General features: G+C 32.6%; 3 protein-coding genes across 3 annotated transcripts; 1 reads left to right on the plus strand and 2 right to left on the minus strand.

The window, feature by feature from the left end:
• Nucleotides 1–9,409: 9,409 nt before the first annotated feature.
• Nucleotides 9,410–11,036, minus strand: LOC102631113 (F-box protein At3g07870-like). Its single transcript, XM_025094802.2, has one exon. It carries the CDS (start codon nt 10,544–10,546, stop codon nt 9,410–9,412), a length of 1,137 nt encoding a protein of 378 aa, XP_024950570.1. The 5' UTR covers nt 10,547–11,036.
• Nucleotides 11,037–13,554: 2,518 nt separating this feature from the next.
• On the minus strand, nt 13,555–15,077 carry LOC102619455 (F-box protein At3g07870-like). The gene has a single exon (XM_006469480.4). The coding sequence runs from the start codon at nt 14,917–14,919 to the stop codon at nt 13,702–13,704; it is 1,218 nt and encodes a 405-aa protein (XP_006469543.1). The 5' UTR covers nt 14,920–15,077; the 3' UTR covers nt 13,555–13,701.
• Nucleotides 15,078–20,473: 5,396 nt separating this feature from the next.
• On the plus strand, nt 20,474–21,278 carry LOC102619171 (hypothetical protein). Its single transcript, XM_052434826.1, has one exon. It carries the CDS (start codon nt 20,640–20,642, stop codon nt 20,943–20,945), a length of 306 nt encoding a protein of 101 aa, XP_052290786.1. The 5' UTR covers nt 20,474–20,639; the 3' UTR covers nt 20,946–21,278.
• Nucleotides 21,279–27,652: the final 6,374 nt, after the last annotated feature.

Below are 27,652 nucleotides of genomic sequence, written 5' to 3' on the forward strand. Positions count from 1 at the left end.
GTGACTAGGCAGCATTGAAAGTATTTTTTAGCAACAAAAGATTGATCAATAATGCTGTAAATATATATAATGAAAATTTTCAAAAGGTTGAAGCTTTGTTATTATTATTATTATTATTTTCTCTCCTTTTCTTTTCTTTTCTTTTCTTTGAGTTGCGTCCACAGTGCACCCAGTGCAGCATTTTCCAAACTCCGTTAATAATCACGGGGTTGAAAGTTTCTGTACAAAAGGGGGGCCCATGACGTTATAAAAAAGTCTAAAAGCTAAACAAAATAAAAAAGTCTGGTAGCCCGGTGATACTTACAAAGAGAAGAAGAAACCAAACACTAAGCAAAATGACAGAGGGACTGATGCCTCCTTCTGGCTACCTGCCAATTGAAAATTGAAACTCAGCCCGAAAGTTCCTGATGATTTTCTGCGTTTGATGCATCACCTAGCGCCTTGCAAGTTGGCCAGATTAAAAATATTTTTATTTTTTTTTTGCTTAAAATAAGTGGTGGGTACGAGACAAATCTCACCGAGAGCAACGTATGATTTGTTTTGTTTTTTTTTTCTTTCTTTCTTTTTGAGAATCCTTTAATTTCAAATATCACAAACAGTTTTTTCAAAAAAAGCTCCGGATAGTTAAAAATGGAATTTCACTGTAGGCTAGCTCCACGTCCGCCGGCTGCTGGCCTACAGTCATCTACCAGGAAAACCCAGTAACAGCTCCGGTGTGTTAAATCATGTCAATGACTACCAATACGTGGAAGTGATAAAAGAAGAGAGGTAAAAATTTAACACTGTCAAAATATATGGGAAAAAATTTATTGACAGTTAAACCAATGGGAACTAAAAGATTGAAAAATAAAGATATTGGGTTCGAAGTCTTAAAAAAAGAAGAAGGGATATCACTGAGTAAAGTATCACAAACTAAAACTATCAGCAGCGTTTCATAAATATATCTATTTTATAAGTTTAAATTATAAATAAAAATAAAACTGTTTGTGGGTTGAGAGTCCGAACTGACCCAACTCGACGCTTATGTAATTCCATTCTAATGGTTCGCTTGCTTTCTAGATAAAAGAATCAGAATCTAGAATGAGAATAACCGAAGATGGTTACTTGTTAAAATAGTAATATGAATGAGAATAAAATATGTGGGACTTATATATTTTTGGAATTGAGAAATGAGAACTTAATTTCCATCCCCGTATGAATCAAATTCTCATTTCTTAAACTACTCATTTTATCCTATCTAAATTCCATAATTTCATTTTTGCCCTCAATTAAAATACTACTATGTCATTATTATTCTTATTATTCTTATTTTTTAATTGTTGTTAATAATAAGAATAATAATTATTATTAATTATTTTGAATAATAATAATAATTACTATTATTATAATAAATATTGCAATAATCAACTAAGATCATTTAGTAACTTATAACAATTCATTTCAATTTCAAAACAAAATAAACACATCAACAGTAAACTAATTCTAATTCTTACATTTGAGATAAACAATTTATTCTGATTCTCATTTCCCATTAAGATTCCAACTCATTCCAATTACAAATTAATAAATATACGATAAATGTTCGTGTCTTATTTGTATTTTTTAACACAAAAGAGCATTTGCACGGAAGAAATACCGTGTATTTTCAAATGATGTTATGCATAAATAAAGTTGAAACGTTAAATTTGTATCTTAATAATATAACATATTTATAATAAATAATCACGTATTCATTAATGATTTATCTTATCATTTTGCTGTCACACGATGATTTAATCGACGATTACGTATTTATTACATGAATTAGATTATTATAATGAGAGATTATTGTTTAAGTGCGGCAGTAATAATGTATTTTGCTGTTGTGATTAAAAAAAAAAAACCATCATCATGATGTCATCTCCTGCCGGTATATAATCACGATCTAACTAGCAGATGCACGTTTTTTAAATGATTTTTTTAGAGTGGGTGAGTCGCTAGTCTAAATTTTCAATGGTGCGAATAGTCCACGTGCTTGCAGATAACTCGCAGTAGCGGCTCTTCCGAATTAAAAAAAATTGACATAATTGTAAGCAAATTGTTAAATACGTTTTGGTAAATTGAAATAATAAATCAGTTTAATTTGTATTATTCGATTTTTTAAAAAAAAATTATTTCTGTCCTAATAAATTGACAATTCAATATAATAAATTAGAGACTTCCAGAGGAAACTCTTTTAGCCAAATAGTAAACGACTGATTTGACAAATCTAACTTGAAAATTTTGTGAAAATTTTGTTCTTTGGGTTTCAAATTAAGTCAAGCACAAAATAATGAGAACTTAATCCACATTAAGAAAAATTAACTTTTAGATATTTTGTTCAAATTCCAAACTAAACAGCATAGATTTCCTAAATAATTTCAATTTTTGTTAATTTTGTCACTTTTTTTTAATTGTTATGGTTACGTTTATTATAATACTAATATAGTTTGAAATCATACATTTATATGCTAAGAAATATTCTCACACTTATCTTATCTCACTAATATTCGAGAAAATATTAATCTCGATAGAGAACTTTTGTTGAATCCCTTAAGGTAGCGTTTACTTTTTGGATTGGATTGGGAATTCTGGGGAGTGGGAATCCTAGGATTGGGAGTGTGGAGTGGGAGTGTGAGTAGGTTGTTTACTTACACTGGAATGGAAGCATGGAATGGAGATCAGAATCCAATTTATGTGTTTACTTTGTCTTGGATTGAAAGTAAATAGTTTCAAATTACAATTTTATCCTTATTTAAAGAATTATAGTTTTTAATTACAAAACTAATAAAAAATATATTTAATGAATAATATTTATTTTATTATATTTGTAAATTTATTATAATTATTAATATTCTTAATTATGAACAATAAATTATTAATTGTAATTTTAATATAAACACATATGGTAAAAGATTATGAAAAGTTGAATATAAATAAACTCAAAACTGGATCTAAATCCAATAACAAGATTCAAACTAGTGCCCTCAATTTTGGAGTGAGCAATTGCCATTGGCCAATGCCGGCTTAGTGGAGTTAATTTGGTCATGTCTTACTGGTTTGATAAAGAAATGTATAAGTTATTCACTAATTTCATACATGACATCTTTTTGTTTTTTATCAATCATTCTACAAATGTCAGCAATTCAAGGAAAATCAAAATCACATACAAGAATGGTCGCAAATATTTAAGGTAAATGAAGGTCATGAGGGCCGATAAATTGAAGCTGAACAGCTAGTTCTCAGCCTATTTGATTCTTTATAATATTAAAAAAAATGAAAATTTACACTTGTCCACTTATTTATTTTGTCTTTTTCAAAAATACACAAACACTTTTTTTTTTTAGCGCGCCACCTGAAGTTTACTTTTTGTTGCATTCGTCCACTTCCGTCTAATTTCCGTTAGTGAATTTAACGGAATGTTAACGAAATGACCTTTTTACCCCTCAAAATTACAATTTAACCCAAAATAAATGGAAATTGGAGATAAATTGGATGGATTTAATTTTTTTTCAAAGGTGGATGCTAGAAATTGGACGAAAATAGTGTTTGTTGCTTGCTAAATTTAGAAAATTTGTATTTATTTTTTTGAAAGAGAAAAAATAAATACAAATTTTCTAAATCTAGCAAGCAACAAACACTATTTTCGTCCAAAAAAATAAATACAAATTTTCTAAATTTAGTAACAAACATTATTTTCCTCCAATTTCTAGCATCCACCTTTAAAAAAATTTAAATTCATCCAATTTATTTCCAATTTCTATTTATTTTGGGTTAAATTGTAATTTTGAGGGGTAAAAAGGTCATTCCGTTAAATTCGCTAGCGGAAATTAGACGGAAGTGGACGAATGCAACAAAAAGCAAACTTCAGGTGGCGCGCTGGAAAAAAAAAGTGTTTGTGTATTTTTAAAAAAGGCAAAACAAACAGGTGGACGGTTATAAATTTCCCTAAAAAAAAAGAATAAAAGTTGAGAAAAGAAGCATTAGGTATCGGTGAGATTTTTAATCCGACTAAGGGTTCCTTGGTGAACATACTCTTCAAACCGATTAGGTATTCGAAGGAACAAAAGATCCTTAAATGTTCCATTTCTTGGGTTATAAGACACCGGAGACTTGTATCCGTACTGCAACAGTATCTCCAGAAGGCACATGACTCGAAGCAATGTGCTATTCCACAACTTTTGAGTCCCTGAAAGATCCAATCACATCTCTTTTGAGTCATTGTGGTACTTGAATTTCAATGCTGTATTCCTTGATCCAAGACTCCTTCACCTTATAATCTTTCGTAACCCAAATATTGTATGTCCCATTATTGCAAGGGACACCTACATCAAAGCAACCCCTTAGATTCACCAAATCAAAATTGCACCTGAATAATCCTTTCCCTTCAAGTCTCGGGACCGCCCGGAGTTGTTCATCTTCGATGTCAAGGGGAGACAAGCAAGCGGCATGAACCACGTAGCCAAGTACACCAATGAAAGCAATGAAGTCTTCCGTTGACTAAAACTTGTGATGGCCCCTGGATCAAATAGTAATGTTCTCTCCCTAAACTTCTCCAGGCTTGGCTACTTATTGTGAGAAATTGAAACTCTGATTTCCAATAACCATAAGTGGCAATTTCATTTCTCCTCGGGTATTTTATAATAGGCGATCTTGACAACCTTGTACTCGTTTGATGTTGGATGGAGACCAAATCCGAACACCACATGTTGAATATTGAAATCTAAATCTGGGGTTTGGGCAGCTTTAAGTAGTCCATAGTAAATGGATTGTATATTGTTGGGAAAATATACTCTTTAAAAGTATATATGTTTAGTTAATAGTAATAAACAATTTTTCTGATTAATAAAATAAATGAGGTATTTTATTCAAGTATCTTAATTGCATTAATATTTTAAGTAAAGTCAATTTAGTCATATTATATGTATTTATGTGATCACTATGTCGATTCACAGAAAATATAAATAAAAGTTATCTTATAATTAAATAAATTAAGTTCGCAATTGATAAATAAAGTTGGGCACTTTATCAAGGTATAGACTGTAATAAATTCATTGAATGATTTGTCTTAATCATGTATGTTGATGTAGTACGACTATATTAAACATGATCACATATGAGATTTAATTAACTTTGTAATAATTATCAGATTTATTAAATCTCATAGGCATTGATTTTACTGTAATCTTAATATTGAGTTAGTTATGATTTCATGATTGTAATTGTTATTCCATTTGAGTAACTAATGGGCACGACACACACTTTTAGTCAAGATTACTCGGTATTTTGGTAGAAGCAATTATGAGTATTAGACTTATAGATTAATACTATAGAATTTGTACAACACATCTCTTGATGAGTTTTTGGTACTTGATCATAGAATTCTCTGGTCAGAGTGTGTCAACATACTAAACTCAACATATTTAGTATGTTGAAAATGATCATTAGAGAAAACCAATAAGTATCAAGAAACAAAATGTAATTAAATTGATTGGACAATTGAGATATCAATTTAATTAACGATGTGATACAAATGATTATACAGTAAAGAAATAAATGTGACATGGGTCGAATTATTATTCGAAAACACTATCCTAGATAGCATACAATTATGGAGGTCAATTCCAATCTTTTAGTGGAGTAGATTTGGAATTAAATAATTGAACTAGTTTAATTATAGGCCTAATTATTGTAGTCACTATTGTATGTACCCATATGATCTACGAGTTACCTCATTTAATTGATTGCGCTGCTACTGGATTAATAAGTAAGATAACTAGCTATTTGGGTTAAAAACCTAAATATATTATTTAGTGGGAGGCTCCATAAAATATACTTGTGTGTAGGGGTCTTATATTATTTTACAAGGTGGGCCTCTATAACAAAAAGAAATAACGTTACTTTTGGTTTTATAACTTTTAAATTTAAATCAAATGTGATTTAATAGCATTAAAAATTAATAAATATGGAGCCTATGGTTTCCACTAAATAAATATATAAAAGGCTAGTTTTCTCCCCTTACGGGCCGACCTGATGCGAGCGGGGATTAGTCTAGGTTTTGGTACGAGTTTAAAGGTCCCTCCCATAATTGGGGCCCACTCAGGACCACCTCGTGGTTCAGATAAAAAAAAAAGGTTTGTTTTCTCCCAAAAAGAAGTAGCAGCCACATTATACAGATCAAAGAAATAGATTTTCTCTCTCTAATTTTGAGAGGAATATTTTCTCTTACTAGTTGCTTTTAGTGGTGATAAAGGCGCCCACACGTCAAGTGCAGATTAAACTTGCGTCAAAACTTGGAAGATCATTGGTGACATATCGTGATCTAACAAGATTGGTGGTGATTGATCGCGATATAACAAGAGTGGTGGTGACAAATCGTGATTTGAGAGCCTAGATTAATTCAGCGAAAAAGCCAAATCAGATTGTCAATATATGATTTTCTAGATTATGAATTCCTATGTATTGTATGAGATCGGTCCTAAAAGTTTTTATAAAAATTTTAAAAATCGATTTTTCTCCAACATATACACACAGTTCATTTTTCATAGATGAATCACATAAACACAGAAAGCCCTTGCATGTTCCTAGCGCATCAAATTCAGGCAAAGTGAACCAACAGGCATGTAAATTAGCTGATATGTGGTTGTTTTATCTTTACTAAGATTATCAGTTCGAGACTTGGGAATGTAACTATATTAAATATTTGTTGGGAGAATTTTACCACCCTAATGGTCCTACCAGCTCGAAATTGAATTAGTCGGGGCCCAATATAATTTTCGAATACCAAATAATTTAATACACCGAAAATAAAAATTTTGTCAAAGTGGGAACACGAATTTTGTTCACCTTCTGATTTTCTTCCTCGCGAGATGATAGCTCCGAAGAATAAAGCTGTTGTCGGCTGGGATTTTCACAATTTAAAATGAGGCATGGGTCATCTTTGCCGGTGTTGGCAAAATGCATACTAGCAAGCAGAGGGTTTTGTGCTGTGTGGAGCCAGGCTTTGCATACTAGCTTGAATTGCAGTATTGGTATCACGGGGAGCCTTGATAGTATGTCTAGGACAATCTCTTGTGGAAGATAATTCATTATGCTTGTTGGTTTATGAATGTTTTTGCTCTTATTGGTTGCTATAATGCCGTGTTTTTGAAAATACATGAGATCTCAGTAATCATTGAATTATGAAGATATAAGAAAACAAAGTGGGAGTATGATTGATTGGGGGAAATTAATATAAAAGGTGACGGCACAAGCAAGGAAGATTGCTTTTCTGGATCGATCCATATGCTGATGCTCATGTAGATGGTCTTTGATAAGAACGAACGTTTGACTATTTGCTGCAAAAGGTTGAGACCGGTCAGTCACCCAAACTCTGTGTAAGTTTTTTTTTTTTTTTTTTTTTTTTTTTAAGTCTGTTATATACAGATATTACTGACATTACATCAGACATTACAATTAATATTTACAATCATACTATATAACTGGGACCACCATCATACATTGACACACTGAAGTATATGCCCAGATATTTTAAACCCTCTCTAATATTCGAGGGGTGCCTGCTCTACTCACATTTCGTAAGGGAGAGACTGTCTCCACTCAATTAATTGATAATTGAGGAAGAACTGAAACTAACCTCCATAATGCTCTTATGGAGGCTCGAACCCTTGCACTCAACATTGTAAGTGCAAGGCTTCTCCCATTGGACCAAAGGCCTATTGGTAAACTCTGTGTAAGTTGGACATGTGTCCACTGCTCTTTTTTTTTCTTTAAATCACATTAAACAGCTTTTGCCTCGTTGTCAATAAAATATTTAGTTATATTATTTACCCACTAGTTTCAGTGAAATTACATTCAAAATGGCACCGGCTTCATTTTTTTTTTTGTAACTTAATTACCCATTAAAGAGAAGCTTCTCTCTCTCTAAATAAAAGATTTTGAAAAATCATATATAGCAAATGAACACCTGCACTTCAACAAGTCAACAGAAACAATTTCAGTTTACTAACTTCATTGTATGTAAAAAAAACTCAATGTTTATAATATAAATAGAAAATAAATATAAAAATTTTTGCTACATTAAATGATCAATATTAATTAACAAAAACAAAAGACACCAAATTTGTATAGAAAAAAATGACAGCAGCATTTCTTATTTTAAATAATTATAGGGAATTATCAGTTATCTATCTTAAATTTGTCCCATTATTAAAAAAATACTGCAAAATTTTGAATCTGTTTTATTTTTCACTATAAATTTACAATTTATAAAACCATCCACAAAAAAAGATATAATTACTCTCATAAAATAATTACTACCACAATATGTATTTAATTTTATTTTGTCATTTGAATAAAAGTAATTATGTCCTTTTGGTAGATCAGGATGGGAAATTAAATAAATTCAAATTTTTATAATATTTTTTTATAACATGATAAACTTAAAGTGAATGAATAATAATTTTTCTAATAATAAAAAAAACCTAATGTAATTTAAATTACATTATAAAAAGATATTTTATAAAGGAAATGTAAAAGGGATTTACTAAAAAGACTTGTAACTTCTCCAAACAATTAATTCCTTGTTGGTGGCTGTTGAGATGATAATTTCAAAATAAAATTTTCATCTAAAAATGCCCTGCAACTTTTGTGCTTTTGAAGGTGGGAACCAGGTGGAATCCAGTATTTGGTATTTTTGGAAAAATTAAGGGCAATTAAATAACAAAATAAAGAAGTAACGTGGCATTTTGAATGCAATTTCATTGAAAAAGGTTGGTAAACAATTTAACTAAATATTTTATTGAGAACGAGATAAAAGTTACTTTATATGATTTAAAGAAAGAAAGAGAAATGGACACATGTCCAACATACAAATGGCTCGTGTGTCAGTTGCCCGTTTGGGCGACCGACCTTATCACTGCTCCAAGGTTAACGGGAGTGACAAATATGTCACTTTCCCTTTTTTCCTTTTCCCTTAATTTATTTCAAATTATAGGTACCAAACGTCTATTAAGGGAGCATCTTCAACCAGGTGTTGGATTTAAATATTAATTTAACAACAACAAATAAGAAAGATATTAACATGGAAATTATCAATAATGATAAGAAACGTTGTAACAGACAGTATTAATACAATTTAAAATAATATAATACAATTTATCAAACACAACTTGAGTTCCTAAATTGCAAATTTAATAGTGTTTCCTTGATCAAATCAGCTTTCTTGTTTCATAAAAAAAAATTTAACCAAATTTATTTAAATAATTCAATGTTCTGAAAATCTACACGACACGTCACAAAAACTCCATAAACCGTTAGAATCATACTCTTTTTTATTAATCCATAAAGAGCAAACTCACTGAGAATATAAGCATTAGCTTAGATTATATGCTTATAAATCATTATCACTGAAAGAGTCGATCCAACTGAGGCTGCCCTCATGAACACTAGCTTCGAACAAGTTTGGCATCCCATGTAGCAAAAGATCCTTAAACATTTCATTTCTTGGGTTGTAAGAAACCAAAGCTCTACATTTATACTCCAACAAGATTTCTCCATTTTTCAGAAGGCACAAGACTCGAACGAAGCTTCTGTTCCTAAAGAACTTTGAGTCCCTGAAAGATGGAATCAAATCTTGTTCCAATCCTCTTGGCACATGAATTCCAATGTTGTATTCCTTGATCCAAGACTCCTTCACATCATACTCTTTCATAACCCAAATCTCTTTCCCAGAACTGCAAGGGACGGCGGCAGAAAGGCAACCACCTAAATTCACCAAGTCATAGTGGATCCTGTGTAGCTCATCAGGTTTCTCGACTACCCGGAATTGTTCATCTGCAATGTCAAAGGAGATTAGCAAGCGACTTGGACCACGGTATCGTGGCCAGGTACACCAATGAAGTCTTCCATTGACCAAAACTTGTGATGGCGCCTCCAACATGTGGTAATTTACTTGCCCAAGACTTCTCCATTCTTGGCTGCCTAAAGTGAGAATCTGAACCTCTGATTTTCCATAACCGCGGTAATAGCGGTGGTTTCCGTGTGTTTTCCTACAGTAATCAATCTTGACAACCTTGTACTTGTTAGTTGTTGGATGGAAACCAAATCCAAACACCACACCTTGATTCTGGAACTCTGTTGATTTGGGCAGCTCTACATAGTTCCTAGTAAAAGGATTATACACGTACAGTCGATTTTTTGTTGATGAATCGCATAAGCACAGCAAGCCCTTGCATGATCCTACCACATCGAATTCAGGCAAGGCAGGTACCCGGATTTGGTGAACCGTTTGGTTATCTTCATCACGAGATGAGAGCTCAAAGGAGTAGAGCTGGTTTCGGATGGGGTAGTCACAGTGCAAGATAAGACATGGATCATTCTTGGCCATGCGGGAAAATTGCAAACTAGGAAGCAGAGGGTTTTGTGCAGTGTTGAGCCAGGCTTTGCATACAAGCTTGAAGTGCAGTAGTGACGTTACGGGCAGCCTTGATAATATGTCAAGGACAATCTCCTGCGGGAGATATTCCATTGTGCTTGCTTGGTTTATGAGTGCTTCTTAAGATTTGTTGTTTCCTCACTTGCTATGTCTCTGGCAATACATGAGTCCTGCCGGCCAGAGAATCAGGAGGACAGGTCTTAAAATGAAAATGAAGGGGAAAGTAAACGAAGTGGAACAATGATAACATCAAATTAATATAAAACGGAGACGGAGTCTACGACGAGGATCGTTTTTCTGGATTAATACATTTGATAATTATCATGAAGGTTGATGTTTGATACGGACCAAATTAAATTGGACTCTTTTGTAAATGATTGATACAAGAGGTATAATTTATTCAAAAAACAGCTGTACGTCGAATGTCTAATAGAGAGCTTGTTAAACCAGGGACAATCTCCTTATCTTTTTGTCATCTATGCTGAAGATGACAAAAAGATATCTCGATCATAAAAGAGCATTGCTGGTAACGCAGCTGGCCAAACACTTAAAAAAAAATCCCCGACTGTGGTAATGTGTTCTTAAGCTGTTGATACGGCAGCGGGGCCACAAGAAATTTGTTAATCTGTTATAATTTTGAGAGAATTCTAAATTTATTTCTTTGTGATATTGAGAGTCCATAAAGATTTTGATCAAATTAATTGATGCTTCTGTAGCTGCTTAAACATTATCTAGTAAATCGTCAATTTCAAACTCTGAAAGTAAGAAATGAATGCTGAAAAACGGGAACTAGGTATCAACATTGAACCAAACATTTTTATTTAATAAAGAGCAAACTCACTAAGGAAAGAAGCATTGGCTTACATTTTATATGCCATTATCAATTAAAACTGTCAATCCAACTCAGGCTCCCTCGTGAACACTAGCTTCAAACCAAATAGGCATTCCGGGGAGCAATAGATCCTTAGATATTCCATCTCTTGGTGCATTTATACCCCAGCAAGATATCTCCATTTTTAAGAAGGTAAGAGACATGAAACAAATGAGATATTCCTGTACAACTTTGAATCCCTGAAGGATTGACTCAAATCTTGTTCCAATCCGCTTGGCACGTGAATTCCAATGCTAAATTGCTTGATCCAAGACTCCTTCGCATCATAATCCTTCATAGCCCAGATCTCAAATATTCTAAATTTGCAATGTGCAACAGCAGACAAGTAACCCCTAAATTCACCAAGTCAAAATAACACCTCTCTAAGCCACCACAATCAGGTTTTGGGACAACTCGAAATCGCTCATCTGCTAGGTCAAGGGAGATGAGCAATCGACATGGACCATATTTTTGGGGCCAAGTACACCAATGAAGCATTCCGCTGACCAAAACCGGTGATGGGCTCTGAAGAAAATGGTAAGGTCCAAGCCTTCCCCACGCTGGGCTGCCCAAGGTGAAGACCTGAACCTCAGGTGTTGGTGGAATGATTCTGCTAAGATAGTGGTGATGTCTACGCGGATCCCTCTAATAAAGAACCTTGACAACCTTGTACTTAATTGATATTGTATCAAAACCAAATCCAAACACCACATATTGATAATTGAAATCTATGGATTTGGGAAGCTCTACGTAGTCCAGGTGAGGGATTATATTCATGTAGTGTAAACTTTTTGTTGTTTTGGCCTTTACATGATCCGACTATAGAAAACTCTGGCAACGTAGAAAATCTGATTTTATATACCTTTGATTGTCTTCATTGTAAGATGGGAGCTCCAAAGAATAAAGCTGGTTTCGAACTGTATAGTCACAGTGTAAGATGAGACATGGGTCATTTTCGCCCATGCGCGAAAATTGCATTGTAACAAGAAGAGTGTTGTGTGTTAACTTGTTCTAGGCTTTGCATACAAGCATGAATTGCAGTATAGATGTTACTGGCAGCCTTGATAATATGTCAAGGAAATCTCCGCCGGAAGATGCTCCATTGTGCTTATAGGTCTATGGAAGTTTTTTGAGCTGATACTGGATGAGTATTAGGAATCAAGATGCAATTAAAATGGAACTATGATCACATCATAGTTTTATGAAAACATTTGAACTCACGATGAAGCTTGTTTTCTCGGATTGATTCCTTCGATAATTCCTATGGAAAATGGTATTTTCGCTTTTCTGTTTGGTATGTACCAATTAACAAGGACAAATTTTGACAGTATTGATCCATTTTTCCCTGCCGAACGTTAACTAAAAGTTTGTTAAATCAGGTGTACCACACTCAAATTGATCTATTTCAAGCATTACTTCCATTTCTGAGTTTCATATCACCATAATTCTTCATAACCCAAAATCTCTAATTTCCCATATTTGCAAGGGATTGCAGCAGAAAGGCAGTCCACTAAATTCACCGGCTTGGACTATTTTTCTGGCTGAGTAAACCAATTTATTCCTCCAATTAACCAAAAACCTGTGATGGCTCCTGGAAAAATATCGGAAGGTGTTCGCCATAAACTTCTCCGGGCAGGGCTGCCGGCTGTGGAAACATGAACATCTGATCTTACAGGAATCATGTCATAAAAAATGCGATGGATTCTACTTGGTATCCTGTAATAGACAACCTTGAAAACCTGGTACTCCTTTGAATCCAAAACCAAACATCACATCTTGATTCTGGAATTGTACTGATCTGGGCAGTTCTATGTAGTCCCCGGAGAATGGATTATATATGTAGATAGTTTATTGTTAGTGAATCACACAATCATATCAAACTCCTGAAAGACGTGAGAAATGCGTGGAAACAAGAAGAGGGTCTTGTTCTAAGCAGAGCCAGGCTTAGCAAACAAGATTGATTATTTGATTGTAGTATAGATGTTATGGGCAGCCTTGATTGAATGTCAGGGATAATCTCCCAGGAAGAGGCTCCGTTGTGCTTATCGGTCCGTATTTTGTGAGCTAATTAATGAGCCGGCCGCTGCTTCTCCTACTCTGTTTCCCATAAAATAAGATATCAACTTGGCAGAGATTTGCGGCAACAAGTCTTAAATTAAAAACGCCGATGATTAAACAAGCAAAGTGGGATTTTGATGATACAAATTGATGTGAAAAGAGAGGGAGAGCATGATGAAATTTTCGGTTTTATGGATCCATCGTTCAAATATTCTTTCGGAATGCTAATTCCTTACAAATAAATAAATAAATTAATTAATAATGTTCTAAAAACAATAAACCTGTAATGACATTTGTAAGTAGAAAACCTTGATTAGGATCAGAGCATCTGTGAGCTTTCGTTCATTGCAGCTTTTTTGATTGAAACAAGACTAGGAATGTAAGGAATCGCTTGGTAGTTTGTCTGAACGCCGAAAACTTTTGGTCTTCTGATGCTTTTGCTTCTTACATTGTAAGCAAGCAGAGCTTCTGAACCAAATAACATTTGCAGTTCAGTTCCTTCGGTTGCTTCCTTGTTCATATTCTCTCTGTAATTCAGAATTTGCAACGATCCATATAACCTTTGCAACTTGGAGACTACTGAGTTGACTATAACAAACTCCTTAGTCCAAGATTCCTTCACCCCATACTTCTTCATTATCCAAATATCAAGATTAGGTTCCAAGAAACCATCACATAAATACAGAAACCCTCCTGAAACTCCCACAGAAATGCTGTTAATGGGCCTACATTTGTCATATTCTCGAGTTGGGGGACCTGGAAATTGTCGAAATTGCTCATCTCCAAGGTCAAAAGAACACATAAACGCCGTTCTCTTATCATGTGAATGAGCGTACCAATGAAGAGCACCGTTCAGAAAAACTCCATAATATGGTTGATTAAGTACATACGGAAGGTCTCCAATGTTTCTCCACGTATTCGTACCAATTGTATGTACTTCAACCTGAAGCTTACTGGAGGAAATCGCTGCTTGATCTTTGTAACTGAGAATTTGAATCACCTTGTATTGATTAGTACTCTGATTGTAGCCGAAGCCACGTATTCTTGTAGCAACACTTTTCCTTTTAGGTTGTGGAAGGACCAAGTGATCGCCAAGAATTGGATTCCACACAGAAATGACATCTTGCTTGTAAGAAAACTCATGCAAGCAAATCAAGCCATTGCATGAAGATAGCAAAGACAGCCTCTCCTTGTCACCTTGGTTCAATGTAAACAAGGGCACTAGGGAATTTGTGTAGATCCTCTTACAGAACTTCTCGAGAATCATTATTGAAAATGGTGCTCTTGCAAGATGTATTTTGGCGAAATAAGGATCCGAGCATAAGCTGTGCCAGGATTTACAAACACACTTGATTTGAAGAATGGTCTTGATTGGGAGCCTGGAGAAAATATCAACAAGAATTGGCAAAGGAAGATCTTCCATGGACACATTATAATTAGTTGCCAATACACCATCTTCTTCTTTAGCAGCTTCTTTGGCTTGGAATTTACTTCTTGTAATACAAGATTTCATTTTCAGAAAGCGAGAAATGGCCATGAACTAATCAGGAACCTTTATATATGGAGAATGTTCCAAGTTATGGCGTACAAGGCAAGTTATTGAAAAACAATAAGGTTGCTTTTGGATCAATTATTGGTTTTAGTTAAATACTGTAAATTCCATAAGCTGCATGAAAGTTCCATCATGTTGCCTCGTCTGCGATAGAGCCGCATGTGACCATTATTTATTTCGTGTCCTGGAGAAGTATGAGAGAATGAATATTCAATTCTATTGGTGGGGCTAACCAGTGACTTTGAATTTGCAATTGCTGGGGAATATTTAATCCGTAGCTAAAAATGAATCCAAGGTAAACGAAGGAATAGTTTCTATAAATGAATCCGCAGTAAATGGAGGAGTAGTTGATGGATTTCATAGCGGAGTATCACAAATTTTTATTTTTATTTTTTGAAGTTGATAAATTGTAACATCAACTCTCAAATAAAGGGATGTGTTTATTAAATTATTAACTTTCAGATTAAGTTAAGCTCAAGCACACTAGTTCCAAGCGTTTACACTTCAGGTTGAAACTTTCAAAGATTGGTGTATGCTTGGACACGTCAAGAGTAAACGGGGTAGAATTTCCGTGGAAGAAATGTCTTCTAGAAAAGAAGACGGGTCCAAATTTGTCAGAGAGGTTGCAATCTGGAAGAGTTTTTTAATCATTTTGTATTTATTTGCAAGTCCTCCGTCTGATAAATTGACAATTGATTACATAATAAAAGTCCAATTTTGCTTTGTTGTTGACTTCTTTCTTCTTTGACGTCTTTGAAAATTGGAACGCCATTTAAATCCGATGGACAGCACAGTCTTCACATCAGCCCAAGGCTCGGCCCAATGAATTTAATTTCTCACCAAAATTTTGTGGCCCGCTCATTGAAGTGAATCGGCCCGGTCCTTTATTTGCCATCTCATTGATGAATGATGATTGTACGAGCACAGTGCCACAGTTTGGTTTTTATTATTAATAAAATAATAAAATGCTGGGGCCCATCAACTAAGATTAATTTTAAAAGAAAAATGCTAAAGAAAGAAAAAGACCAGAGAAAGTGTATTGAAAATGAAGAGAGAGAAAGTGGGCTGGGTAGAGAGAGAGAGTAAAATTTTTTCATTTTCTCTCGTCTTTCTCTCATTTTTCTCATCTCTTTAGCATTGCTCATTTTAAAATGATGGATCTCGTTAATTTAGGTGCCAGCAGGTACGAAGTTCAAACTTTTTTCACAAAGGTACAATGAAAATTGGGTTACACCATTATGCTAACTTAAAAAGAAAAAAAAAGGAAAAAGAAAGAATAATAATATGCTCTACGAGATATGAATTTTTCTTAAAAAAATAAAAAATAAAAGAGGATGTTATATTTTATTATTGTTGTTGTTTGTCTTTGCCATATAGATATGGCTTATTATTTCCCTATAATCAGATGCACTCTTATTTTAATTAATAAAACTTCTCTTCTATTATCAAAGTTTATAACATACATACATACATATACATGTATATGTATAAAACCATTAATAATGTAATTATAACTCATCCTTTGATACCAATTATTATGATCTCACGGTTGACGCTTTCTGCTTTAGTATATGACTTGCTAATGAGATTGGTTTATCTCTGCTATTGGTAGAGTCAAATTCATTATGTGTGTTAATGACTTAATTTTGGGTGAAGTTTTCTATTTGTATTGAGTTGTTTTACATTCTTGTTGATATTCAACGTTTGTTTATGCTAAAATAAGATTCTTAAACTTATGAGGCGCAGAGAATATCAAAACAAGAAGAGGTAATTTAATAATTTAACAGTTGAAGGTAATCAACAGATGATATAAAGTGTTTTTGTTTTAACTTAATTTCATTAATCCTTAATTTGTTCAAGTTGAATGGCTTACATGGAAATTTGGTGAGCTGACACAGCTTGCTGCAAAAAGAAGAAAGAAGTGGCCGCGATCATTATAATATACGGACAAATAATTAGTTGGGAATAAGTGAAACATTTAATTAACATCGGCCTCGCTAACCCTTGGTTTAAATCAAAGCAATCGAATGCTGAGACGCGAAGCAACTTGTGCCAAATGTTAAAGTTAAGATGTATTTCGTAAATCAATTCATTTCACCAACAAATAGTGCAGAGGAAAACTTGGCACTTTTTAGCCAAAGATAAAAGGGCAATTCAACGATACAGGATGTGCCCTAATTCAATTATATGTAGATTGTATCAGTCTATACTTCACATTTACCAACTACCCCATCCGAGAGAAATCATGTCTGCCCACACGGTCTTCACATCAGGCCAAGGCCCGGCCCAATGGATTCAATTTCTCATGAAATTTGTGGTCCGCTCAGTGATGTGGATCGGCCCGCCCCTTTATTTGCCATTTCATTTATTTATGATGAATGGGCAATCGCAATTTGGTTTTTAGAAGAAAAATGATAAAGAAACAAAAAGATGACAAAATCACGACAAATAATTTATCTTCTAATAAATCTATGAATGTTTCTTTAATGATTTCACTTTTTTTTTTCTTTTTAAATATAATTCTCAAATACTATTAGTGAGATTAGTTTATTTTCATTAGTAGTAGAGTCGAATTCATTAAACGTTGTTAAATTAGTTACGGGTCAAACTTTTACTTGTACCTAATTATTTTATTTTATAGTTGACATTCAACACTTGCTAACTTCAAATTAAGGTTTTCAAATTTATCATGTCTCAATGATTTGCAATCAAGTAGTAAATTCTTTAACGAAATTTACTTTATAGTATTGAGATTCATTTGTATGGATAGAAGATTATCCATCTCATTTAATTATTGTAATCTTTGAGAGCTTATGATACAACGATGATAGTAGTTTCTTAATTCGAAAATAATGATTATGACCGCAGCTCATTGATAGAACATACCTTCAACAAAACCGGTGCTGACCAAGAACTCTCCTACATATTAATATTATATTTGTTCCGAACCAAAGTAGAATTTAGAGTCGTAATAGAGACGAACAGACAGCATCATGAGTTTCATTATGATGAAACCAAGAAACATATTTTTATTTGGATTTTGATTCTTAACTATCATATATACCAACCTAACTTCTTTACGTTCTTCTTCTATCACCAAAGAATGTTCTTGGGACCCCAAAAAAAAAAAAAAAAAAAAAAAAAAAAATCTCCCCAACAAATGAGGATCTATACATCTCAGATTGATTTTCTCTTTGCCTACTTAATCCATGGCACCATCACTAGCACCTAATTCATTGCATCCATATTCCTACAAATCTTTAACATTATCAGCTGGTAGGTCCAGAAGAATTAATGTTGGTATATATGGGTATAACCTTCCATTATCTCTTAAGTAAAAAAAATTAATTAATGGGCCGCTTTATTTTCTACGTAATTGACCATTGAATCTGAATCACAAACAAAGATTGGAACAATGTTATGTGACATCACAGAACCTAACCCTTGCAAGCGTGTCTCATCCAATAACACACCAATACTCGGAGAAAGATATTTATCCCTTTACAGATTACAGGAATACCCATATACATACATACATACATACATACATACATACATACTATATATATATGTATATATATATAGAGTATGTATATATATATAGAGTATGTATGTACATATGCAGTATGAATGAGTTCTTTCTCATTTGCAAATAGATTCAGTACTTCTCTTCTGCATACATTCACACGTTATATTAGGATTTTATAAAATCGTACTCAAGAATATTTTTACTTGAAGGATATAAAATTCATACTTATTTGATGATTTTTTAAAATTAATTATTAACCCTTTTCTTATAAGATACTTATTGACTTGGCTAGGAGACCGATGACTTTGACTTGTAATCGCTTGTCAACCAATAGCACCTAAGGCTATTGGAAGATTAATTTTATATATCCATTATAGCAATATGAATTAACAAAATGTATATGTTGATACTTGGTAGAATATATAATCGACTTTTTTCTTGTAGGGTTTGATGCTAATCATGTGGTCTCTGGAGGGTAAAGGTGGTGCACTAATGACTCTAGTGTTATAAAATTCATACTTATTTGATGATTTTTTAAAATTAATTATTAACCCTTTTCTTATAAGATACTTATTGACTTGGCTAGGAGACCGATGACTTTGACTTGTAATCGCTTGTCAACCAATAGCACCTAAGGCTATTGGAAGATTAATTTTATATATCCATTATAGCAATATGAATTAACAAAATGTATATGTTGATACTTGGTAGAATATATAATCGACTTTTTTCTTGTAGGGTTTGATGCTAATCATGTGGTCTCTGGAGGGTAAAGGTGGTGCACTAATGACTCTAGTGTGTTCCTATAAGCCACGAACATATTACATTATATAATTGATGAAGATAATGTAGACAAATGAATGCAGCATTATAAAAGAAAATTAATTAAAAGTCATTTTCCGTTTCAGTGAAGGTTTTAAAATAAATTTCCCGTCTTACATAAATGGAGGTTTCAAACAAACGAAAAAAAAAAGTGCATAATTTGTATCAAGTGTATTAGCATTATTGAATGAATCCATTTCAACATGTTTTATTTTTTTTTTTTATTATTTTAAATGTCCACCTTTTTGGACATCAATGGCTTTGTTGTATATTTATTCCAAAAATTATTTATATATCCATTTATATTGAACCTTAGTATATAGTGTTTCTTAATAATGGAATAACATGTGGGCTTAAAATAAAACCAGAGGCGACAATGAAAATGACAACTAAAATATGGTTCATGATCATCATCAGTCATATATCATCATTCTCATTCTTTTTTTTTTATTTTTTTCCATAAATGTAAATAAAATTATTCAATTACCTGTTTATTGGCATGCATATGCAACTTGCTTCAAGCACTATTAGTGGAGCAATACTTGTAATGATACCATAGACATACAGGTCTCTTTCACAATCATATTGCACGTATTATTCTCCCCTTGGAGACTAATAAAAGTAGGACCTTAGAAAGGGAGACTACAAAAATAATTTGTCCAGTTAAAATGAAATTGATATATATATTTAAAACATTTTAAGTATAGATTTCTGTATGCTTTAAAAAGTAATTTTGTGCTATACAATGATATTTTAACTATAATTTAATATTATAAAGTAAGATTGTTGTCTAACTCAAATTTCTATTTTAAAACGTACAAATGTTCATGTCGAACAATGTCAATTAAATAAATATTCTACATTTCATTACAGAATAGCTGGAAAAAATTTAACGCATGATAAGCAAAATTTAGCCAGCAATTGGTCATCTAAAATTGATATCCAAAGATTACTCAGGTGCACTTTTTGTCTTAAGCTTCATGAACTGTTAGGTCTCTCTTAAAAAATTTTTCTTTGCATTTGCCAAATGAAGTGATTTTAATTTTGAAAACTTCTTTTGAATAATTAGGCAACTTTGTCGGCAAATTGGGCAAGAACGACCCCACGATTTGATAGAAAGAATAAAAAAAATGATAATATGAGTGAAGGGGTCCTTTAAAAGAGACCCATAACATTTTGTGATTAACACAAGCACTATCAACAGCACTACCAACTAGCCATTATCATCAAAAGCCAAAAAGATCCCCTCCCTCTCTATATACAAATTAGGTGGTCCTCGCAACCATTTTCTCTTCACAATACAAGGAGCAGCAGCAACCAACAGACTCTAAAATTTTCCATAGAGAAAAAAAAAATGTGGCGCATGTTGAGGCCAAGAAAGAGCCCGCGGGTGGCGGATGAGACGATGCTGAATGGAGCTCATCCGCTGCCAATGTTTGTGCATGGAATGAACAGAAGATCAAGAAGGGACGCATTGAATCTTGCTTTCTCAATCATCTACACAGTCGTCCGGGTGCCGGTCGAGGTCTTCAGTTGCTTCTCACAGCCTCATGTTAATGGTGCTGCTGATGGCTCTTGGGTGTCCGGTGAGTTCACTCAAATATCAGAAATGAATCATTTGATGGTCAGTGACAGCTTGCGCTATGCAATCTTGATGTAAATTAGCTACATATACATATAGCAATAGTTATTACAACTATTGGGGGGTTGGTTAATTAATTAATTAGGGCAATTTAAGGATCAAGTACTGGGGGGGGGGGGGGGGGGAAATTTTATCTGGATTTTGGATCTTTATATAGAATTGGGGTACTTTTTATTTGCATGGATTTTACATAGAATGGTCTTTTTTAAGATTGTGTACCATGTAAATTTTTGTTTAATTTTCTGAATCAAATCACTTGTGTTAGCGAAGAAAGTACACAAATAAATCCATATATGATAAATGGAATTTTGCCAGCCATGAATAAAGCAGTTTCTTTTCTTTTCTGGTTCATTTTTTTTCTTTTTTCTGTTTCTCAATGTTATGTGGAAATTACATCTGCAGAATGATCATCGGAATAGATCTTTAATCAAGTTTTAAATTAAAACAACCATATGCATTATTCTAAGTGTAATTAATAATTAATTAAGGATAAAGTAATAGTACTATTGAAAAGAAAAAAAAAAGGAAAATTAAACTAGTGGTGGTTCTATTTTTTTCTTTTGTATGATGAAGCAGGCTGCTGGCTGCAGCGGAGGCCGGGGGAGGATATAAAAATTAGAAAATTATTTTAAAAAAAAAAAAGAAAGAAAGGTGGATACAACATATTATTAAATTATTAATACATAATCAATTAAAGTTTCAATATGTTTTTGATGAGTTGGAAGAAAGGCAGTCTTTGTGTAAAAATTAACTGAATTTAAATGACCACAGAGATGAATGCGCACTCTATTAACCCTGCTTCTGCCTTTAAGTTCTGTCATCAAAAAAAAGAAAATTAAAAAGCAAGATACTCAAGCAGTATAGCCTAATAACCTTAATTTTTCTTCAAAAAAAAGGAAGATAATCATAATCAAAGATATGGAATAAATTCTAACAGGTACTAATCTACAAGCCTATACTTTATCAGACACACCAGCTATCGCTTACTAACACATCATGGATTCCATTAGAACAAGCATATCAAATAATAGCTACTTTTATAATATGTTTGTAAAAGAGACTTTTTGGCTTGATAATAATCTAAATAAATTAACATATAAATTTATTTTATATATATTCTCTTAAATTTTTGCTATCAAAAGTCTCAATGATATATATGCATATAGCAAGCAGGAATATTATTCACAACAACTTGAAATCCAATTCAATTGGTATCAAATTTGAACTTTTTCAATTAGTAATCATCAGAAGGTTTATGGAATATTCTTGGTGTACGAATGAGAGCGAAGCGTGAGAAAAATGGCAATGATGTGGTTGGTTTTATGTCCATATTTAGTGCAAAAGGAAAAATGAGTAAATGAGTCAACTATTAATTCCAATTAATTAACTTTGTATTGCTTACCATCATTATATTTTTGTGAACTAGATCTAGTGGTATTGAGTGCCACACATACCATGAATTAATTTGACAGATTTCCCACTCAATTTTATTGATAACACTTTGGTCATTTAGTCTATTAGATAATTATTAAGGGGAAAAAAAAAATCGTTCATAACATTCTAGAACAATTAATCCATTATCTGCAAAGTCTGCAATGTGGATATCAAGCGTGAATATTACGATTACGTGCAAGACTCTTTCACCTAAAGTAATAATGCATTGCATTATTTAAAATTTGTATTTTAAAAAAAAAGTGAACATCCTTAGCTCTCTTATAATTTTATGATTAGTAATTTATATGTTTAATCGTATATATATAGTTATTCTCTAATGAGGACATCCTCACTTTATTAAAAGTTAGGATATCAGTAAAATATAAAAAAAAAATTATAAAATTCAATATATTAGAGACTGTGGTTGATGTTTATTAATAGCATCTTCATTTTGTTAAAATAAAGATAATTCACTAGAAAATTATTATTATTATTATTATTATTATATATTCACTTTTTTGACTTTGTTGATATTGCCTCTCCCTGTCTAGCCTGTATGCATGGCAAACTTTATATTTATATGCTCGAGCTAAAATTATTCTATTTTTTAATAAAATATTTCTTTTGTTTTTTTGACAAGAAGGTCGATATTATATTAAAAAAAATAACAATAAGAATCACACATTCGTTTTAGCCACCAAAACATTAAAAGGGAAGGCCAAATGGAAGTACTATATTGAAGAAACATTCGCAAATAATTAAACCCAAATAAGATAGGAATTTATGACACAATATATATTAGATGTGATATAACTACAACACAATGTTAAGTTATAACCAGATACGATTGTAGCCTCAAATTTTAATATTCAACTGTACAGATGTGGCACCAGAGAGCTACTGATAAATTTGAGTGGAAGAGAAAATTGACAAAACTTATAATGAATAAGGGAAAAATATACTGTTAGAAATTAAGAAAAAGTTTTGCAAGATTTTTTAAGCTTTAAATCCCAAGCTTTTCTTCGTTTTCTCTTCTAGGCAATCATAACTATAATGTAGCTAGTGGAATAAAAAAGTTGTAGTAACCAATAATAATTCTGAAAGTACCAATGAAAGAAAGATACCATATCAAACAAATCTCTAAAGAAAAAATAGAATGCATTAATAATAAAGTACCTTTCTGGAACTCCTTTCAACTTTCACTTAATATGTTGTTTTGCTTAACCAACAAGGCTTGGAATTTGCTAAGCTTTAATTCCCACAACACTTCTTTTTCGCACATTTTAGAATAAAGCTGAAAATGACAAGCAAATTAAAGTAAATTTTCATTGAGTATTGAAAATGACTGACCAATAACTCATCGAAGAGTACAATTATATGTAAATGTAATCATATAATAATTACATTTTCCAAATATTGGTGCTGATAATAGCTTTATTTTTTTAATGTGTTACGTTAGTCCACGCAGACATACAAGAAAGTCATTTAATCCAAGAACAAAATTAAAATCTATTCAATCATTATTACAAGCATATGCATACATATATATTTATATATAGAGAGAGAGAGAGAGAGAGAGCTGATCTGGTCAGGATTTTAAATTTTATTGAAGTTTCAAAAAATTATTAAACTATATAATTTAATAATATAATGTTATTACACTATTAAACTATATGGTTTAATAATTTTTTTGGACATTAATGAATCTAGGATTTTAGATTGGGATATATATATATATATATATATATATATATATATATATACCAGAAGGAAATAGGATTGAATGATGGATGTGTTTTCGTCAAAACTCTTTATTGTTTACTTTTAAAGAAATAATTGAATCGCGGTTGGTTTATTTTAAAGAAGCTTTACCAGGTTTGATTATGGAGTTCTTTGGATCATACAGTGATCAAACAAATTTGAACGCGGTTGGTCAAATTTTTAATAACTAATTGGTACGTGGCGTTGTTAAACCAGATCGATGCTACACAAAGTGAAGCCTTTGGACCCAGATCTGACTTAGAACAGATCAATAGTCCGCACGTTCGGGTTTCCAGCCGATATACCAAATCAGTTTTATTTTACCAAATAAAGTTAAGTTGCTTTAAACGTGGTTGATTCTTTTTATTGGGTTACTATCATATTTAGATTAGGTTCTTTTAGAGGTTTGGGTACATACACAGTACCAGATCCGGAATCCCGGAAATGGTGCTCTGAAGGAATGGAGGGAGAAGAGAAGATTTACAACTGAGGATCGAGATCCGGTCTCTTTGCCTCAGAGGAACGTAGAAATTTTATGGCAAATCTGATAAAAACCAGTCTGCAAGCATGCTTTGATTGTTGGGAACTTCCAAAAATTTCTAAGTAAGCGCCTTAAGTGGTATCAGAGCCAGCCAGGGTTCGAAACTCGGGGGGGAGGAATGGGCTTAATATATTATCCCAGTACTGGAACTGGGGCCCGCACCCTTGTGGTGACTCCTGTAAGGCCGATGTGGGGTCACGATGTCGTGGCATAATGTGGAGACGTTACCTGGTTTGGTCCGGGTGGCGCTTAAGTATAAAGTAGCGCCTTCTCCTAACAGCTTAAGCTTTTAGGACGAGTGGTAAGCGCCTTAAGTTTTATATATATATATATATATATATATATATATGTATGTATGTATGTATCAATCTGCTGACTCTCTCTCACGTAAAGTCAATAGCTCACCCATCTTGAATTTTTTCCCACTCTGTATATTGTGTGTTTTTTTTTTAAATTTAATTATGACATCTGATGTCAAAAAATTTAACCTGATAGAGAATTTTGTAACCAAATGATAATAACATCCACATGCATATCTATTTTCAAAATGTTCGGACTCTTATAGATGATGACCATTGCTTGCATACGCATTAAAAATGTACTAAAATTAACACAGACAACAAAATAACAACCACTGAAAGTTGATTTACCTCTACAAGAAGCAAATCCTCTCTGGAAGACAGAGATCTTCATGAGGTAGGAAGCAGCCCTTGAAGTACGACCAATGGCCGGTTTTATGAATCAATCTTAGTATTTCCTGTATATTCTAACGGAAAATTCTGTAATGCTTTGATTAAAATTATAGCATCAATGTTGTGATAAATATAAATTTTATAAATTATACATAAAATTAAAAAAAAAGGTAAAATAAGTAAAATAACATAAGAGTAGTAAAATAGTGTTTTAAAATTATAAATAAAAAAAAAACACTTACAAAAATAACATAAAACTTCTAAAGTAACATTAATCTTTAATTAAATAAAAAAATTTATTCATTTAATTTAATTATAAAAATTATTCATCAATTGCAAACAAAAAGGAATTATGTATGACAAAGAAAAAGACCAAATCTTTCCATAAATAGCTACTCACTAACAATAAAAGCTTCATAGTCAACCCATCGAAGTCAACAAAATCGATGGATACTAAGCATTGAAATGTTTACAAACGAAGACAGATGGAATCCTTTGGCCGACTCTTATGACTCTTAGTTGCATGCAACTTGAAGGTTCATAGTAATTAAGTTTTATCATTTTTTTTTTGTAAATAATGTGGCATTATTTGATTGGATTAAGTGATAATTAATAATTAAATTTTATTATTTTTTATTTAAATGATGAAATTTTATTATTAGCGACACATCAGTTGAGATCTAAAATAAGTATTTCAACTAAGGAGAAATTCTAAAATATATCCGAGATTCCATGTTATAATTTGATGTGGAACTACCAACAAATTATAAGACATGTGACGATATATGTTAAGAAAATTATAGAACAAAAGTTTTAAATTTTCCTCTTCTCATTATCCTTTAATATTTTAAAAGTTAAAAAAAAAGTAAGAGATAAAACATTAATGTTACTCTCTCTCTCTTACCTTATTCGCATTCGAAGTCTTTTCTCCCTGTTCAATTTTTATCTTTGTTTTGTGCCTGCCTTTTTTTAAACCTAGTAAAGAAGAATAATATTTTTGATGATCAAGATGATGTTGGCCCCCTTCACACATAAAGGCTAAAGCAAGAATGGTTTTGTGAAAGATGAAACATCTGTGGCTGCCATTGTTTATTTATTTATTTTTTATAGTGGCTGTCATAAGTTTTCTTTATTTTACTTTTTGGTTAGCCAATTATTTATTGACATTAAGAAATAATTTATTTTAATAAGCATCTATAAATTAATTTGAGGAGATTTCTCTTTCAATAATAGTGTGGCTTTTGAATTGGTACATATTTTTTTTAATGGTGAATTAGTACGATCTAAAGTACCTTTAACAATTCTACCAAGGTTTGGAACATATCGGTAAATCTTTATTCAATTTGTTCTATATCCTCGATACCATCAAGTCTTTATATTTTGTTAAGTAGCGATAAAATTCAATCACTCAAAAAGGATTTTCAAGAGTATACTATATACAAAGATGACACAACATAATCAATGCAAAATTGGCACTGAAAATAGATCCATTAATTTTAAATAGCATAATAAAAAATGTCCTCTTAGTAAAAATAAAACTAATGCCTTAATCACACAAAACTGATAGAAGGAGTATATTATACTAATGTAATCAATAAATCATATGTGAAATTTTAGAGAAAGGTTAAATCGACGGTAAACTGAACAAGCCTAATTAAACTGACCATTACATGATATAACATCTTTAACTCTAATGGAGAGAAAATATTGACAACAATCAAAAAAAAAAATTCATCTTTTTTCTTTGGTGGGCAAGTTCATGTCCCAGTAGATTTGGCTATTGATTCCCCTCTCTCATGGCCATACTTTAATCTATGATGACTTGAAATAGCATTTTACTGGGAGTTTAAATCTTTGATTCAAACACTGATGTTAAGTAAATAAAAGCACCAGGTCGGCCATGCTACTATTTCCGCCCCGGCATGGATCACCTCAGCCAAGTGGTATGAGCAGAACACGGGGATAAACATGAGCCAACTAGAGACGAGTACCGGCCAGGGTAATATACCGACCAGAGTCATATACTGAGCCGATACCAATTCCCCAAAAAGCGGGAACACGATCCCATAAAATCACGGTAGTTGCGCTTTTCTCAGAACCGTTGCGGGAGACGCGAGATCCCACGTTTGCCCACAATGTAGCAGTTAAAGTCCCATGATGGGCTGCCACTATCCGAAAAAGGGGGGATGAAGGGTAAATGGAAACGTGGGACAACGGCTATAAAAGAAGAAGAAATCGATGAAGAAGGAGACAGAAAAAACGGAGAGAAGGAAAATGATGCCAAATTGCAACCAGGT

This window comes from Citrus sinensis, chromosome 2 (genome assembly GCF_022201045.2).
Source record: "Citrus sinensis cultivar Valencia sweet orange chromosome 2, DVS_A1.0, whole genome shotgun sequence".
NCBI lineage: Eukaryota > Viridiplantae > Streptophyta > Magnoliopsida > Sapindales > Rutaceae > Citrus > Citrus sinensis.

Coding starts and splice junctions, on each gene's coding strand:
- LOC102631113 (XM_025094802.2), bottom strand. CDS start 10,546: ATGGAATATCTCCCGCAGGAGATTGTCCTTGACATATTATCAAGGCTG.
- LOC102619455 (XM_006469480.4), bottom strand. CDS start 14,919: ATGGCCATTTCTCGCTTTCTGAAAATGAAATCTTGTATTACAAGAAGT.
- LOC102619171 (XM_052434826.1), top strand. CDS start 20,640: ATGTGGCGCATGTTGAGGCCAAGAAAGAGCCCGCGGGTGGCGGATGAG.